Source organism: Typopeltis vanoorti, chromosome 10 (assembly GCF_054136105.1).
Source record: "Typopeltis vanoorti isolate ZY-2024b chromosome 10, IOZ_Tvanoo_1.0, whole genome shotgun sequence".
Classification (NCBI taxonomy): domain Eukaryota; kingdom Metazoa; phylum Arthropoda; class Arachnida; order Uropygi; family Thelyphonidae; genus Typopeltis; species Typopeltis vanoorti.
Window position 1 is genome coordinate 91,094,887 of NC_143558.1, and position 18,263 is coordinate 91,113,149.

At 37.7% G+C, this 18,263-nt stretch overlaps 1 protein-coding gene across 3 annotated transcripts in view; it reads left to right on the forward strand.

The window, feature by feature from the left end:
• Fancl (E3 ubiquitin-protein ligase Fancl) overlaps positions 1 to 18,263 on the forward strand; it is a 305,279-nt gene that overhangs the window by 204,444 nt on the left and 82,572 nt on the right. For all 3 annotated transcript variants that reach the window (XM_090399196.1, XM_090399198.1, XM_090399197.1), the window contains exon 9: positions 5,321 to 5,404. In XM_090399196.1, coding sequence (XP_090255322.1) covers positions 5,321 to 5,404 — 84 coding nt within the window. The remainder of the gene's footprint in view (positions 1 to 5,320; positions 5,405 to 18,263) is intronic.

Sequence of the window (18,263 nt, forward strand, 5' to 3'; positions counted from 1 at the left end):
CTACAATTTACTCGCAACAAATTCTTCATCACAACTACCTTCACTTTCTATGTGTTCAGCTTTTAAACTGTTGAAAATGCGTTGGGCCTTTTCCTGAACTAATGCTAAGCTAATAGGAATGTTATGTTTATTTTAATCTTCTACCCAAATCAATAATAACCTTTCTATTTCAATAATTAATCCACTATGCTGCTTAGTGATAATTGACCTTTCATTGGAGTACTGCCTTTCACATGTTCCATTATTCTCACTTTATTAATTCATAATTATTCTGATAGTCGAGCGACTCAAGCCTAATGCTTTGCCAACGAATGATGACATCTGATCTCTCTCTCCGAACATTTACTTATTTCTACTTTGGTTTCATTGTAATCACCTTTCTCTTCGCTGCAGATTCACCTGGACTTGCAGTGGACTTTTGCTTTAGCGACATGTTCGTAAGGGTAATCACAGACTCACAAAATTGAATAAAAAAGTTAATACGAAAGTGATGATGTGCGTAAGCGACCATATAAATGAGTCTAGCCACTAGCATAAAGATGATGTGCCAACGAACCGCTTACGCCTTGTGGGTTTGTTTATATGTGCAGAGGAAACTAGTTCCTGAATTATTAATTTAATTATTAATTATCCTTATGGGGAGCCTTGGGAGCCCGTTTGTAAGTACAGAACACCGCAAGTCAGGTCATCCGTAACCTGGGAACTGCCTGTAATAAAAAAAAGAACGAGTGTTCTTTTGAACCCTTATATCCCCCCCAAAAAAAAAAAAAAAAAATATTTATTTAGATAAACCTAAAGATAAGATTAATTTCATATATAATACAGTGATAACTCGGCTAACGAAGATAATTCGTTCCGGAATCACAATCATTAGCCAAAATGTGATTTCTCGTAGGTTTCTATAGAAAATCGTTTAATTCGTTCTAGATGCTGCCTACTCTTTAAAGATAAGTTTTATAAAATAGTAAAAAGCACACTATAAAAGAGCAAAAACTCACCGAAGGTTGAGATGAACAGCTACCCAATTAGATGAAGAAGAATGGAAAGTAGAATGAAAAACTGATGATCTTTACACTATTATATACACTTTATTAAACTGAAAATATGTACACAACGTTTTTACTATTCTTCTTCCAAATTTTCAAAGTTTATTCAAGGTTTCTTCTTCTCCTCTTCTTCAGTAGCTGGCCTCTGTCTCTTTGCTAAAGGAGAAGGTCAAAAATCTGTCCAAAGTTGATTGAACTTCTCTTTTTTTCAGAATGTTTTTAAAGTGATTCAGACACTTGTCTTCAACCAAGGCACAAAGTCTGTTCATTTCAGCTTTGTTGGGATGCCACTTTGTAGCCAAAGACTGAAACTCTTCCCAGTAGTGCAGCATTTTTTTAATGTCACCTGTTGGCATTCTTCTTTTTCAACTCTTCAAGATCTTCTGTTGTCAGATCTTTTGAGTGTTCTTCTTCTACATCTTTCATTTACCTCCAAATGTAATGCTTTGCCCAAGGAGACTATCTTATCTACAATGTCAGCATTTTCAGCAGCATCTTGAACTCTGGAAACAGCACTTCTTATCTTGCAGCAGTCTGGCCATAACTTTTTCCAGGCAGCATTTAGTGTCCTAACTGACACTTCGTCCCATGCCATGGCAATGACTTGAATAGCATGAAGGATATGATAATGATCCTTCCAGAATTCCCTCAGAGTCAGACTGGTAAATGAAGTTGCATCAAAACGTCTTTGGAACATGTGTTTTGTATACAATTTCTTAAAGTTTGATATGACCTGTTGGCCCATGGGGTTGCAAAATAGATATGGTGTTTGCAGGAAGAAATTTTATCTTGATGAAGTTAAATTCTGCCTCCAAATCTTCCAAGCCAGGTGGATGCCCTGGAGCATTGTGCAGAAGCACAGGCAAGTTTTCTTCTCTCAGGTACTTTTTCACCGTGGGCCCAAACACCTCCACGATCCACTCTGTGAATATGCTTCTTGTTACCCATGCCTTGGTGTTTGACTTCCAATAAACATGGGCTTGCAAACATTCTCCTTGAAAATTCTTGGTGTCTCAGAGTGGTAGACCAACATTGGTTTAATTTTGAGATCACCATTTGCATTAGCACAAAATAAAAGAGTTATTCTATCTTTCATACGTTTGTACTCTGGCATACACTTCTCTTCTTTTGTGATGAAAGTTCTTTTGGGCATTTGCTTCCAGAACAATCCAGTTTCGTCACAATTAAATCTTGTTCTGGCTTGTATCCATGAACGATGGTCTACTCCTGAAATTCTCTAACAAACTTCTCAGCCTCCTCTTTATTTGCACTGGCTCCTCCATGTCGAATTACACTATGGATTCCTGACCTTCTCTTGAACTTCTCAAACCATCCTCTGCTTCCTTTGAATTCTTCCTCTGCCTCTGCTGTACTGTGTCCTGCCACATTTTTCTTCAGATTTTCATAAATCATTCTGGCTTTGCTGCAGATCATCTCTTGAGTCACAGTGTCACCAGCCATTTGACACTCATTTATCCAGATCATCAGAAGCTTTTCCATTTCTTTGGGATTGAGAGGACAAGGTCTTCACACCAGCTGCAACTAAAGCTGCTTAATCTCCTCCTCCTCCTTCAAAATTGTAGCTATTGATGATGATGCTATGCCATGCTTGAGTGCTAAATCCACAATTCTGACTCCTCTTTCATATGCTGAAATTATTTCTTTTTTTGCTCAATTGTGAGCAACTTTCTGCTTCCCTTGGGTTTGTCGCTTACTTTTTTTGGACCCATTGTCAAGAAAATTTTTTTCTGAAAAATATAAAAGAAATATGACATATAGCGTATTATTTATTTAATTAGATAAGAATAGAATTTACTAATTATATATTAATCCCCCATAGTAGAATTTAGCCAAGTAAAGAATAAATGCTATCACACTTACCTCTCGCATTCACAGCCACACAGAGTGTGCACCATACTGACACTGGTATGTGCCATCTCACTTCTCGCTGTCTCGAACGTAAACAACCCAGTCAGGTTGGTGGGTCTCCCCTATGTGATGTGGTCAGCTCATTTCTTTGTCACACACATACAGATGGAAAAGGTAAGCTCCTGGAATGGCCCGACCGTTTATGTTAGCACGTGCATCTACTAAAACATTCGTTATCAGAGTCCGAAAAACAGCGAAAAAAATCTTCGTTAGCAGAGTCACTTGTTAGCTGAGGTATACTGTATTTTAAAATATGAATTGAACTGTCACATAAAAAAGAACAACTAATCTTTACACAAGTATATACTAAGGCAATTTCTCTAGGGTTATTTCTACAGTTATTTCTTTTTTCTCCTAGGTTTAAAGAATGGGAAGCAAATAAATGTGAAAAAGCTAAATAAGTTAGCTATTGAAATAAAATTTACACTTGCATTATATATATACAGTGGTACCTTGGATTGCAAGTAACATCTGCGAGTGTTTTGCAAGACGAGCAAAAATTTTTAATAAATTTTAACTTGATAAACGAGCGAGGTCTTGCAATATGAGTATTACCTATATGCTTTGTCTGCCGAGCATCACGTGATCCCAAGCCTTTTGGGATTATGGGTAATCGTCTCGCATGCTCAGTCTCAGTCGGCATACCTCATTCGTATAGTCAACATTCGTGCTAGTGTTGTGACCATGTGTAAAGCATTTTGTGTCCAAATGTAGTGACTGTTCTTTATTAACTGTACTACGCAATGGCCCCAATGAAGAAAAGGGTTGAAAAGGAAGGCGGTAAGAAGAAGGAGATGATTACAGTGAAAGTTAAGGAAATCATCGGGAAGCATGAACAAGGTATGCAAGCGGCCGCCATCACAAGATTTTATAAGAAGTCTATGTCAACGATTTGCACAGTATTAAAGAAAAAAGAACTAAGGGGGCTAGATGTAGCAAAAGGAGTCACGAGAGTATCAAAGCAACGGCCACGTATTCTGGAAGATGTAGAAAAATTGCTTATGGTGTGGATAAACAAGAAGCAACTAGCAGGTGATACTGTGACCGAGAACTTGATCTGTGAGAAGGCAAAGGCCTTGTATGCCGACCTCGTAAGTAAACTGCCAGGTACGTCTACAGAAAATGAAAAATTTTGTAGAAAAGCACCACCCAGATAAGGCTGTGGCAGTGCGAGCGATGAATCTGTTAACGACAATGCAATGTCGTATTTCTGTGAAATCCTCAAAAGGAGGCAAAAGCAAGTGTCATTAGATAGGTTCCTTGTTAAAGTCGCACAAAAAGAAAAAGAGTCAACAGATAGTAGTGATTCCGTTAGTGACAATGAAAGTTGTCGTACCCAATACAATTACTGTAATATGTAATTGTAATGTAATTAATAAATTTGATTACTTTATGTATACAGTATTACATTTAAATACATAATAAAAATATAAAAAGGTATACGAAGGTATATGTATTTTGTATTAATCATTTTTATAATATTTTTGAGTTTCGGAACGAATCATCTGAGTTTCCATTATTTCTTATGGGGAAATTCGCTTTGATATACGAGTGCTTTGGATTACAAGCACGTTTCCGGAACGAATTATGCTCGCAAACCAGGGTACCACTGTATATATATATATATATATATATATATATATATATATATATATATATATATATATATATATATGTGTGTGTGTGTGGAAAGTTTTTTAACTTGGGTATATTATGTATTCAAGATACCAAGTAATTTTATATAAACTTAGTTTTTTAATCCTATTTCCCAAGTAAGTAAACAGACAAAGTCAAGTTTGCGCCTGCATGTAGTGCAAGTCCAAGGCAACTCTAGGTAGTGCCAGTTGAGGCAACTCGTGGTAAAGATGGGTAAAGCTCTGATCACTTTCTTTAGTATTTTTCCCTTAATGTAAAGCACATCTCCTTGTGGAGATGTATGATGCTAAACATTAAAGGCAATGGTCACTACCCATACCGGTTTTGACCTTTATTGAGGTCTCGTCAGTGGGAGCCGACCTGAAAATGCTAAGGTTGAAGTAATGCAGAGATCATTATGAATTTTACCTAAACAAGTTGCCACAAGGTGCTTTGACCTTATAAATAAAATCTCAGGATGAGAGATAGATGTAAAAAGTTTTTTAACCTGGGTATATTATGTATTCAAGATACCAAGTAATTTTATATAAACTTATATATATATATATATGAGATGGTGATTCATAGTTATGATATTTGGGGTTGTTAAATTATTTAATCATAATTCCTCACAATCACAATAATTATGTAATATAATAATTATGTGAATGTATAATTTTTTAACATCAAAATGCTTTTATTATTTATAGCAATGAATTCATCTATACAGATCATTGTCAATCCAGATGCCCCAACTTCATTTCCAGCTTGCCACTTTTTGGGTCCAGAACATGGTAATATGTCCCTTTACTGCAGGAAAATTCTGTCTAGAAATTTCTTCCTTTTTATTCCAGTTTTAATAATAATATTCTAATAGAATAAAAATATTAGCAAACCTGTATTTATCATTTCTCATTGTTGCAAACTCATAGGAACTTCAGAAACAGATTTGGTTTGTTATAGTGGATGGTGAATAGCTTGCAATAGTGAAATTTCTTTAAAATAGCATTATGCCTGTAGAAGTTTCGTCAGGACTTTTCACTGTTTTGTTCTACTGACTGAATTTGTTACAGTGGGGTTTATTATAGTGATAATTGAGTGTATTATGTGCTATGGAATGAATTTGTATTAATATTACTTGTGAATCGCAAACAGTTATCATCGACATATGACTCCTACTTGTAATAAACTATTTAACATGTTTGATAAAAGTACAATAATCAACTTGCCCAAAACAATCGTTCTGTTTATATTTCTGGAATTAGCTCTATAGATAAGAATGTATACCAAATTAATTTATTGTCAACTTTATATATAACTTGCTGATATTTTACAAGAATTATACTCATTGCATATTACAGTAGATTTTGAATATTGCAAATTTCTGATAGATTTGATGTATAAATGAAGTGAATTTTTTCATCAGGCAACCTTCTTTCACATGGCACTGAGGTGCCATAGATTTTTGCAACCTCTTGTGTGTGTGTTGGAGGGGGGGGGGATATTTCAAAAATGCAGTTTTGAATGCTTTTCTTATCTAAATTGTCCCCCTTATGACTATTAGCTGTAATATACTTTGCATTTCGATAAAGTCTAAAGGCTCAAATTGGCCAAAATGATCTAAAATTTTTAGATCCAGTGATCTAAAAAGTTAGAGATTTCTGGATATTATATTTAAGTTCTTTAATTTAATTGCTACTGTTCCACCCAGTCTGTCCAAAACAAGAATATCACAGGATATGCTAAGTTTTGCAAGTTTCAAAGAATAAATAATCAAATTTAAATTTATTGTAGTTTACTGGAATCAAATCATGATTTAGCATTAGAGTAAATTTAAATTTGATTGTCTACTCTTTGAAATTTACAAAACCCTGCATCATTGTCCGGATTTTAACTGATTTGGATTGCATGCCTATCTCAAAGTTTTGGGAAGTAATTGTCATAGGTTTAATATTATTATTGTTATTATTATTATTTAGGTAACATTTGGGTGAACAACCAGTTCATCAAAACAATTCACAATTCAAATCAAACACAATATTTCAAACTTACCAGAATTCCTACCAAAAAAAAAAAAATCATTTCCACTTCACAAACATCCACAGCATAAACAATATTCATTGCTACTTACAGACATCTAAACCAGATCTCCTTCTCTTAATAGAGAAGGAGATCTGGTTTAGAAACCTAAATTACAGCTACATCAACCATACTTCACCTTCGATGCCCAGATTATGCTCTTCGCGATTCATTTTCCCACAAAGGTGGCACCTGTGCCTTTGTACGTTCTAACATTAACTGCCAGAGAATTCCATGCTTTTGACCTACTCTGGCTGAAGGTTTCCTTGTCCCATTTAGTAACATTAATCTGTTGCATTTATCGGTCTCCGAACTTTGAAATCCACAGAGACCTCTTCATCTTTCTTTCCATGAAACTCGACCATCTACAATTTAACTACCCAAACAATGAAGTCATCATCCTAGGTGACCTGAATATCAGCAACTCTAACTGGCTTCCATTCTCTAACACTGTAGATCAAGCCAGATGTAATGTGGAAGTTTTTACTTATAAGAAATAATCTAACGCAAATCGTGCAGCTAACTATCCGAATTCCAGATAATTCCTCTACCGTTGATTTTTTTTAAACTAGTTCTCCTTCTAGACACACTCTAGGAGTTACCTCTTCTCTCGCAGCTGAGACCACAATCTAGTGCAAGTGTCCAGTCTCACAGAGTGCATCTCCTCTAAACACCTCAACCTCATATCCTCTGGCACTACATTAGTACAAAGTGCGATGATCTCCTAACTACTACTCTTCTTTCCCATGGCATGATTATTGCTTCCACTCTTCTAACCCAGACACCTGTGCTGAGCTCGTCACAGAAATCACCTCAGGCATTCATTTTCTAAGCCTTGGTTCAACGGAAGATATATGAAAGCAGTTGAAGAAAAAAACTCAGTTTACCCTATGTAACTTGCATCAAGACCCCAAGCTTCATACTCAGCCTATGTGGAAGCATGCAGTAATATAAATCAAACTTCATAAAAGCCACTAGCAGAAAACTCATCTCTTGTCCAAATGATAGTTATAACTTCTGGTTCCTTGCAGAAACCATCAGATGCAACTTCTTCTCACCTGTACTTCCACCTCTCTTTCTCCCATACAGATGGCACTACTGGTACAGCACCCAAAGAAAAAGCCGACCTCCTAGCATCACTCTTTTCCTCTAACTCCTGTAGATGATGAAGGCAAATCACCTCCTTTCATACAGCAACTCAGCACCATGTGCTTCCTGTGGCCTTTTCGCAAAAAGACATAGAAGAATATTAAATACCCTGAACACTACAAAATTGTCTGGTCACAATGGCATTTCTCCTATTGTATTTAAACGTTGCACTCTAAAGCTAACACCTATCCTCTATTGTCCCTTCAATCTTCTGTACTCAGCTGGCACTTATCCTATCTCATGGGAACTAACATATATCCAAACTATTTTAAAATAGAAGCTCACCATTTAATCAGCAACTACCAGTATGGATTCCACCACTGGACACTGGCTGTAGAAAGGTTAGGAGAAATGTGTGTTGTTGTCCTAGATATTTCCAAGGCTTATAATCATGTTTTGCATCAAGACCTGCTTTGCAAACTGCCTTCCTTTGGTCTGCCTGCCACCCTCTGTAACTGGATAGCTAGCTTTCTCTCTCTGGTCATTCACTGCATGTCATAGTGGACCTCGCCCTCTCTCCGAGCTTTACACCAATGCAGGAGTACTTCAGGGTTCCATTCTTTCACCTTTCACCTACCCTCTTTTTCTTAGATGTAAATGATCTACTCTCAATCACTACAAATCTTATCCATAGCTTTGCTGACAATAGCACTCTCCATTCGTCCTACTCCTTTAACAAACCATGTGGTTCCTTCCTAGGTATCCCTTACATGAAAATCATCTGCAACCAGTGCCTTAAATGCTAGTTTCCATATCATCCTTCATTGAGGCAAGAATAACCTAGTCACATTTAATGCTACCAAAATGCAGTCCTGTGTTTTTTTTTCTTACAAAAGGGATCTCAGCTAACCTTTCCCCACTCTCAGTAATATACACATCACCAGACAGGATGAACTATTAACCTCTAACCTCTTTTGGCACAAACACATCACATGAGTAGCTTCTTCAGATTCTAAAAAACTAGGTGAAGCTATTTTACACCCACCCAGTACTAATCCTGTATAAATTCCAAATCCACTCATCCATAGAATACTGTTCACACATTTTGGGTGGTGCACCTAAAACATCCTTAAAAATTCTTGATGCTGTCCAGAGGAAAGCAATTTTGCTTATAATGACCCTGTCCTCACAGGCTTGTGTCAATCTTTATCTCACAGATGCAGTGTTTCAGCTTTTTGTCTCTTCTATAGATACCTCCATGATCACTTCTCCAGTGAATTGGCAGACATCATTCCTTCACTTTCTGTTAGGCCTATTAAAACAAGAGCAGCTGCTGTTCAACACCCTTTTACAGTACAATAGCACACTCATCAAACCTGCTTCTCCTCTTCCTAATTTATTCCATCTGCCTCTGTTCTCTGGAACAGTCTTCCTCATAATGTGTTTCCCAACAATTTCGACCTATAGATCATTAAGAAGAATGGTCAATATGTTTAGTCTTTCTCAACCCTCATCTACATTTCACACATCACTAATGTGCTATAGGTTCTTGTACCTCTCGTGTGTGGAATAAATATAAGTGAGAGAAAGAAAGAATAAAACCTTGAATTACAGAGCTATACTTAGTTCCCTGGAACTTTGGTTGTGTTTTCTTCTGTTCACTCAGTTGTGACCAAGACATGAGGAAGTATACTCATGCTACATGATTCATTCTTGTGTTTCTTATTTTGAATGTAACCAGTGTTTTATATTCTCCCTGAATGATGCCCTTGTTGCAGTGGGCAAAATATATAGGAGTTACATTAAATTTAATTTCCTTTACATGTGTTAACCATTTTTTAAAATACATATTACTATGTCCACCACACATTTCTATAAAACATCTAATAACTCCAGATGTGTAATATGCTAAACATTGAGCAGATTAAGTAGTTTTGTTGTTCCAAAAAATAGCATTTTCTGAAATAGGTCTCTAGGAATGGAATGTGAAAGAGAGTATAAATGAAGTGGTTGAAGGTAGCAGTAGCATATGGGAAAGTTGGGAGCCAGTGGACCATAAGATAGAAAGTGTGATAGGTAGTGAGGAAGAGAGTGCAACCAACTGGGTAGAGAATGAAGAGCAAGAGAAAATAAATTCAGGATATTAAAGCAGAGTTGAAGATGAGGCAACAGATGAAGCCTATTGTGGAGTGAAATGAGGGGAACAGATATGTATGGAAATGAGAAGAATGCTAAATTTAAAAAAAAATGGCAATGTAAAAGAAGTGTTGAATGATTTGAGAGTGTTCATGTATGAGGATTCAATTATTAGAGGTGTAGTTGATGAGAAAGTGCATAAGATTTGCTTTCCTGTGAGTAGAATAAACAGAGCAAGTGTAGGCATGAATAATTTTGTTGGTAACAAGGAGAATGTAAGAATGGACATCAGGAGATTGCTGATGGGAGTAAAAGACAACAGTGTGATATGAAAGGTAGCCAGTATGTTGCCCGGGTATGATAGTGATGATTTGAGATGGTAAACAAAGATTCTGCATGGGATGCTAACAGAGTTGTGTGAGGAGAAAGGAATTCATTTAATGAAATCTGAAGGATGCTTGGAGCTATATAATAGAGACGTTCTACATTTAAATGGATTTAGTGTGAATCAGCTGGAAAATCTGTTGCTCCAAGAGAAAGTAATGACGAGGTTGAATTGAAGACCCAAGGAAGCAAGAGGTGGTAGAGGTGATGTAGAAAAGCAGGAAAGTAAGGTAGGAGAGCTTGTGAATGAAGAAGTGTGAGTATTATGAGTGAAGAGAATGAGAAAGAAGGAACACAAGACAGAGAAATGGAGGGGAGGGTGAGATTATGTGTGAGTGTACAAGATGGATTGAGATGACTAGGGAGGATTTGGGGGCAACAGTTCTGAGGAGAGAGATCTAAGATCAGTATTGATGGAATGGATGGGAGGGTATGGAGTAGTCACATCTGAGAAATTGGATTGAGAGACATTATAGACCCAGAAGCTTGCTATATGTATATGTATCTGTATGTATATATAGTATTCAGAATAATGGAAATGAAAATGTAGTGTTGATAGAGTTTATTTGCTGAAAAATTATTTGTTGGAATAAGTAAGACAACATAGTTGGATGAGAATGATATTTTGACAGGAATAGAGATGAATGATATGATATTTTTCTGCCCTGTCCATATTCATGGACAGGGCAGAAAGAAAGGAGGAGTTGTTATTGGTAGTAGAACAGTTATGCCCTTCTAAGGTAGAGATGCAAGTAGTGGCAGTGGTTTTGAAGGAGTGTGGTTTGAGGTGAAAGTGACAAGATGAAATATCTAGTGGGTGTTGCTATACACTTGATAATGTGGAAGGCAGTGGCAAAGAAATGTATATGCAAATTGGTCTAGCTAATAAGAAAAGGGTGATGTGGACTGGAATGAAGAGACAACATCTGGAGACAAAGAGAATGAATTTCTTGAGTTTTTGAGTGGTTAGTATATCTGCTCTCCAGCCAAAAGGCTGCTGGTTCGAATCACGTCGTGGACATGGATGTTTCTGATTGTCTGTGAAAGTGGTGGTGGTGGTGGGCAGTGGATGGTGTTGGTGCAGTTGCAGTTTGTTATAGTTGGTGTACTGAGTGAGTGGTGGAGGCAGAGAGTTTTAGAGTAGATGCCCTCCCTCAATGAGTCTGTGGACTCCCTGTAGGTGTCACATAATAATAATAACTACCTTGAACAGTGCATTGTGATCAAGGGTTATGGATTTGATACTGCTTCATAAATGGAGTAATAAGACTATGGCTTCAAGTTAGGCCATGTTTGTCTGGAGTTGTAGTCAGTGTGTTAGAGAAGTTAGTAAGGCTCAGGATTCAGAATTGGGGGACAACAGAAGCATTATCTTTGATGAGAAGCATGGGTTTGTTAAAGGAAGATTATGTTTTGCTAAAACATAATCTTCCTTTAGCATAATCTTCCTTTGTAAGGAAGATTATGTTCTGGAGTTTTAGTCAATGTGTTAGAGAGGCTAGCAAGGCTCGGGATTCAGAATTGGGTGGACAGCAGAAGCATGGGTTTGCTAAAGGAAGATTATGTTTTAGCAAACATAATCTTCCTTTGACAAATGCATTGGACAAGGGATATGCATACACAATGGTATATTTAGATTTTGGAAAAGCCTTGGATAGATTGCCATATGACAAGTTAGTAATTAAATTGGAACAGATGGAGTCTGATAGTAGATCAGGGCACTTGATTGGAGATGATGCCCAGATGATACAGAGCTGGGAAGAATTATGAGGAGTAGAATGGATGTTGCAGTCAGGTGTGGAATTGCCTTTTCATTTTAGCAAAGTGTTTTAAAATTTGGGATGGAATATAATATTGGTGGAGATATTTTAGAGGAGGTAGAGGAGAGATCTGTGGGAGATGATGGATAAGGATCTGAAATTTCTGGGACATTTTGATAAAATTTTGAGAGCAGGACTGCAGATTATAGCAGTGGTGTTGGGGCACTGACATGTATAAGGCTTTGATCAGACCACATATGCATTACTGTATGCAGATCTGGTCATCTGGTATTTGTAGTACTTGTAAATACTACAATGACTAGTAAACTATTAATAACAAGTGAGATTATTAAGGCTAACTGTGCCTCATGGTTAATCACTGGAAGAATTAGTTTTTTTAATTTAGCAGCAACAAGAAGAATTGGCAAGAAGTGAAAAAGAAACTTCATCACACCTCTAATAAATGTATCCAGTCTGCCATTACTGAATACTTATCTTTTTTGTTTGTAACACCCAGCTGTCGTGCCGTCATTTACACATTCGTAAATCATTTAGTACAGTGTATCATGATATGAAACAAACAGCTGATAGACATGAAAAAGATAAAAGATAGAGAGAGAGAGATGTAAAAAAAAAAAAAAAATGGTTTGGATAGAAAAAGAAGAAAAGGGAGAATTGTAAATCATTCCCTTAAGAAATAAGGAAAATAAGTATAAGGAACAATTGATGATTTTCATTGGGTTTCTTATTTGTTTAAGTTCCTGTTGAGAAGTTAACGTATCTTCCGTTGTGATTTTTATTTTTGATTGATGATTGCAGGGCTGCCCCTAGGAATTTTGCCGCCCCGTGCAGTAGCATAGTTTGCCGCCCCTTCTCCCTTATTTTTTGTATAGTCGCCTCGTGCAGTAGCATATTTTGCCGCCACTTCTCCCTTATTTTTCGTATAGTTTATGCCAACTTTGCCGTCCCAAAAAAACTTGCCGCCCCGTGCAAATGATGTCTTGCATCATTGGTAGAGCTGGCCCTGGATGATTGGATAGAAAGCTATTCTCTGTATTTATGGAACTGAAAGTTATCAAGTAAAAATACATTAACATTTCAAAATAATTTTATTCTGTTTCATTGCTGGATAATTGAAGCTTATGAAGTAAACTGTTAATGTTTTGGTACTTGCCTCAAATAGAAAATGAATATACTTGCAGTAAGGTATATAAATTGAAGATACAGGTGTGAATTTCTTGTGCAGTTGTGTGCAGGGAAATTTGCTGCTACTGTTAGAGAATTTCCATTAACTCAGTGCTTGGTTAATGTGGGAGAAATGTGTTTTCATCTTCTATTACTTAACCAAGTTTTTTGTTTTTCTGCATGAGTCTTAAATATGTTAACTTCTGCCTTTGCAGATACTTTTATTTGACCCAATGATTTTAAGGTTATGAATCTAGTAGTAAGACTTATACGTTGGTTAGACATAACTGGTAATTAATTTACGGAATTAACAACGCATATAAAGTATATTAATTAAAGATAACTTTAATGAATCACTTCTATATTTCGGCAATGTCACATTGCCATCTTCAGGAACATAAAGATATGGTATGTGCACTAAGGAACTAACAAAGCAAATGAGGAAGAAAGTAAGAAACTAATTTTGTTCCTAAAGTCCTAATGGTGCCCTCTTGTAGTCTTGGCAGTTGGGCTGAAGTTCTCATAATGAAAGTCTCCCAAATTTGGGGCAGTTTCATGCACCCAAATTTGTTGAGGTTAGGAACGTTTTTTAGAGCTGCTGAAGATTCTTTGAATAATCTTTCGTATTTAAACTTGCTGCGATGGATTATTTTTGTTTTCTTCCAACGAATTTTATGGTGGGTATCTAAGGCATGGTCTGCCAGCCCAGAGCGGCTGTACTGGTGAAACTTGATGTAGTCTTGGTGTTCTGAAATCCTGATATTTGTTGTTCTGCCTGTTTGGCCAAAGTAGGACAATTTGCAGCTGCAAGGGACCTGGTATACACCAGGTAGGTCTAGGGGAAGTGGTTGGTCTTTGGTAGAGTGGATAAGGGATGCCAACTTTTTATACGGTCTGTAACAGGAAGTAAGGTCATATTTTTTGAAGATATTAGTTATTTTTTCAGAGGTGCCCTGGATGTAGGGGATAGTGATAGACTTGGTGTAGTCTTTATTGTGGAGGGGGTTGTGGTTTACAGGTTTTAGTATTTTTTGGATTTTTTTGGGGTTATAGCCATTGGCTAAGAAAGTGTTGAGGATGTGGTTTAGTTCCATAGTCAGGGCCTTGTCATCTGAGCAGATTAATTTTGCCCTGTTATATAGTGTTTTTATCACCCCATATTGTTGTGAGGGGGGGGGGATTGCTGGTGAATGTATCTGCCAGTGTGGGTGGGTTTTCTGTAAAAAGAGAAAACCAAAGATCCATCAAGCTGGCAGGTGATTAAAGTGTCTAGGAAGGGGAGGGTGTTGTTTTCCTCTTTTTCGAAGGTGAACTGGACTCTGGGATGTTGGTTGTTTAAGTGTGTTAGGAAGGAGTGGAGTGTGTCTGAGCCATGTGGCCAAATAGCAAACACATCATCCACATAACGAAGCCAAATAGTGGGTTTTTGTGGGGTGGAGTTTAAGGCTTTCTCTTCAAATGTCTCCATAAAGAAATTGGCCAAGGGTGGGGAAAGTGGTGAACCCATGGCCGTCCCCTCTATCTGTTTGTAGAACTTTCCTTGCCAAAGGAAATAGCCTGAGTTCATTGTGAACTGAAATAGGGCTGAGATATCGGGAGGAAACTTGGCTTGGATGAGCTCAAGAGTTTCTTTGAGTGGGACATTAGTGAATAGGGAGGAGACGTCAAAACTGACCATTATGTCAGTGTGTTGGAGTGTGAGGTTTTCTATATTGGCTTTAAAGTGGGCCAAGTTTTTTATGTGTGATGGTGTGTTGCCAGTGTAGTGTGTGAGCATTTTGGCTAAATGTTTGGCTAATTTATATGTGGGGGAATCAATGCCATCCACTATGGGATGCAATGGCACATTTTGTTTATGTGTTTTTGGGAGTCCATATAATCGGGAGGGTCTAGAGTTATAAGGTTTAAGTTTGTTGGTGACTTCCACAGGCCAAGAAGTGACTTTCTTAAGGAGTCTGTGGATAGTTCTAATCTGAGAGCTGGTCGGATTATATTCAATGGGGAGGTAAGTAGTACGGTCTCGTATTAAAGAATTTAGCTTACCTTTGTAGTCTTTTTGATTGAGTACCACAGTGGCGCTTCCCTTATCAGCTTTGGTGATTACTATTTTTTTTTTGTTTTTTAATTCTTGTAGGGCTGTATATTCGTTTTTGGATAAGTTGGATTTTGGAGGTTTGATTTAGTGAGAACACCGACTACATCCAGTCTCACGTTGTTGGCGATATGGTTAGGCAGGTTGCGAATTCCACGCTCTATTTGGATCATGATTTCTTCAGCAGGTATCCTTTTAGGAGCTAGGGCGAAATTGTGACCACGTGAAAGTGCGGTGAGTGCTTCAGGCTTTAAAACTGCCGACGAGAGGTTGACTACCGTGTTAAGTGGTGGCTGGGGTACAGAAGTAGAAGTCTTTGTCAGGTTTTCGTATTTTTTCACGTGCCAACTACGTATTTTTTCGAATTCCTTTCTTGCCGATGTGCATGAGATGTCATGAAGTATAGACCATAGATCAAGGCCGAGTGTGTTAGAAAGCTCTTCCTCTAGCGCCCGTAAGGTTTTGTTTTCGTCGGCAAGGAGAACGCGCATCGCGGTAATTTGTTCTCTTAACAGGGCGAAGCTAGTGCGGTTATAAATGCGTAGAGCTTTCTCGGAAGTAAAACGGTGCTTCAATTTGACACAGTTGGGGATCACTTTGTTATCCCGGCAGCGTTTTAGGAACGTCAGACGATTTATTTGCCTCGATATCTTCAACCTCAATTTGCCGTATTGATGGGCCTTTCGTGCGATTGCATCTCCGTGGATGATCATGATTCTAGTAGTAAGACTTATACGTTGGTTAGACATAACTGGTAATTAATTTACGGAATTAACAACGCATATAAAGTATATTAATTAAAGATAACTTTAATGAATCACTTCTATATTTCGGCAATGTCACATTGCCATCTTCAGGAACATAAAGATATGGTATGTACACTAAGGAAATAACAAAGCAAATGAGGAAGAAAGTAAGAAACTAATTTTGTTCCTAAAGTCCTAATGGTGCCCTCTTGCGGGCTAATTTGGTAGTCTTGGCAGTTGGGCTGAAGTTCTCATAATGAAAGTCTCCCAAATTTGGGGCAGTTTCATGCACCCAAATTTGTTGAGGTTAGGAACGTTTTTTAGAGCTGCTGAAGATTCTTTGAATAATCTTTCGTATTTAAACTTGCTGCGATGGATTATTTTTGTTCTTGGCCTGTGGAAGTCACCAACAAACTTAAACCTTATAACTCTAGACCCTCCTGATTATATGGACTCCCAAAAATACATAAACAAAATGTGCCATTGCATCCCATAGTGGATGGCATTGATTCCCCCACATATAAATTAGCCAAACATTTAGCCAAAACGCTCACACACTACACTGGCAACACACCATCACACATAAAAAACTCGGCCCACTTTAAAGCCAGTATAGAAAACCTCACACTCCAACACACTGACATAATGGTCAGTTTTGACGTCTCCTCCCTATTCACTAATGTCCCACTCAAAGAAACCCTTGAGCTCATCCAAGCCAAGTTTCCTCCCGATATCTCAGCCCTATTTCAGTTCACAATGAACTCAGGCTATTTCGTTTGGCAAGGAAAGTTCTACAAACAGATAGAGGGGACGGCCATGGGTTCACCACTTTCCCCACCCTTGGCCAATTTCTTTATGGAGACATTTGAAGAGAAAGCCTTAAACTCCGCCCCACAAAAAACCACTATTTGGCTTCGTTATGTGGATGATGTGTTTGCTATTTGGCCACATGGCTCAGACACACTCCACTCCTTCCTAACACACTTAAACAACCAACATCCCAGAGTCCAGTTCACCTTAGAAAAAGAGGAAAAGAACACCCTCCCCTTCCTAGACACTTTAATCACCCGCCAGCTTGATGGATCTTTGGTTTTCTCTGTTTACAGAAAACCCACCCACACTGGCAGATACATTCACCAGCAATACCCCCCCCCCCTCACAACAATATGGGGTGATAAAAACACTATATAACAGGGCAAAATTAATCTGCTCAGATGACAAGGCCCTGATTATGGAACTAAACCACATCCTCAACACTTTCTTAGCCAATGGCTATAACCCCAAAAAATACTAAAACCTGTAAACCACAACCCCCCTCCACAATAAAGACTACACCAAGTCTATCACTATCCCCTACATCCAGGGCACCTCTGAAAAAATAACTAATATCCTCAAAAAATATGACCTTACTTCCTGTTACAGACCGTATAAAAAGTTGGCATCCCTTATCCGCTCTACCAAAGACCAACCACTTCCCCTAGACCTACCTAGTGTATACCAGGTCCCTTGCAGCTGCAAATTGTGCTACTTTGGCCAAACAGGCAGAACAACAAATATCAGGATTTCAGAACACCAAGACTACATCCGGTTTCACCAGTATAGCCGCTCTGGGCTGGCAGACCATGCCTTAGATACCCACCATAAAATTCGTTGGAAGAAAACAAAAATAATCCATCGCAGCAAGTTTAAATACGAAAGATTATTCAAAGAATCTTCAGCAGCTCTAAAAAACGTTCCTTACCTCAACAAATTTGGGTGCATGAAACTGCCCCAAATTTGGGAGACTTTCATTATGAGAACTTCAGCCCAACTGCCAAGACTACCAAATTAGCCCGCAAGAGGGCACCATTAGGACTTTAGGAACAAAATTAGTTTCTTACTTTCTTCCTCATTTGCTTTGTTAGTTCCTTAGTGCATATACCATATCTTTATGTTCCTGAAGATGGCAATGTGACATTGCCGAAATATAGAAGTGATTCATTAAAGTTATCTTTAATTAATATACTTTATATGCGTTGTTCATTCCGTAAATTAATTACCAGTTAAGGTTATGAATGTTGTGTGTGTGTGTGTGTGTTTTCCTTCCAATAGTAACCCTACCAGGAGGTAATTTATTTTCTACATGCTCCATTGCATACAATGCTTAAAAATAACTGATTAATATTTATATATTTGTGTCAAA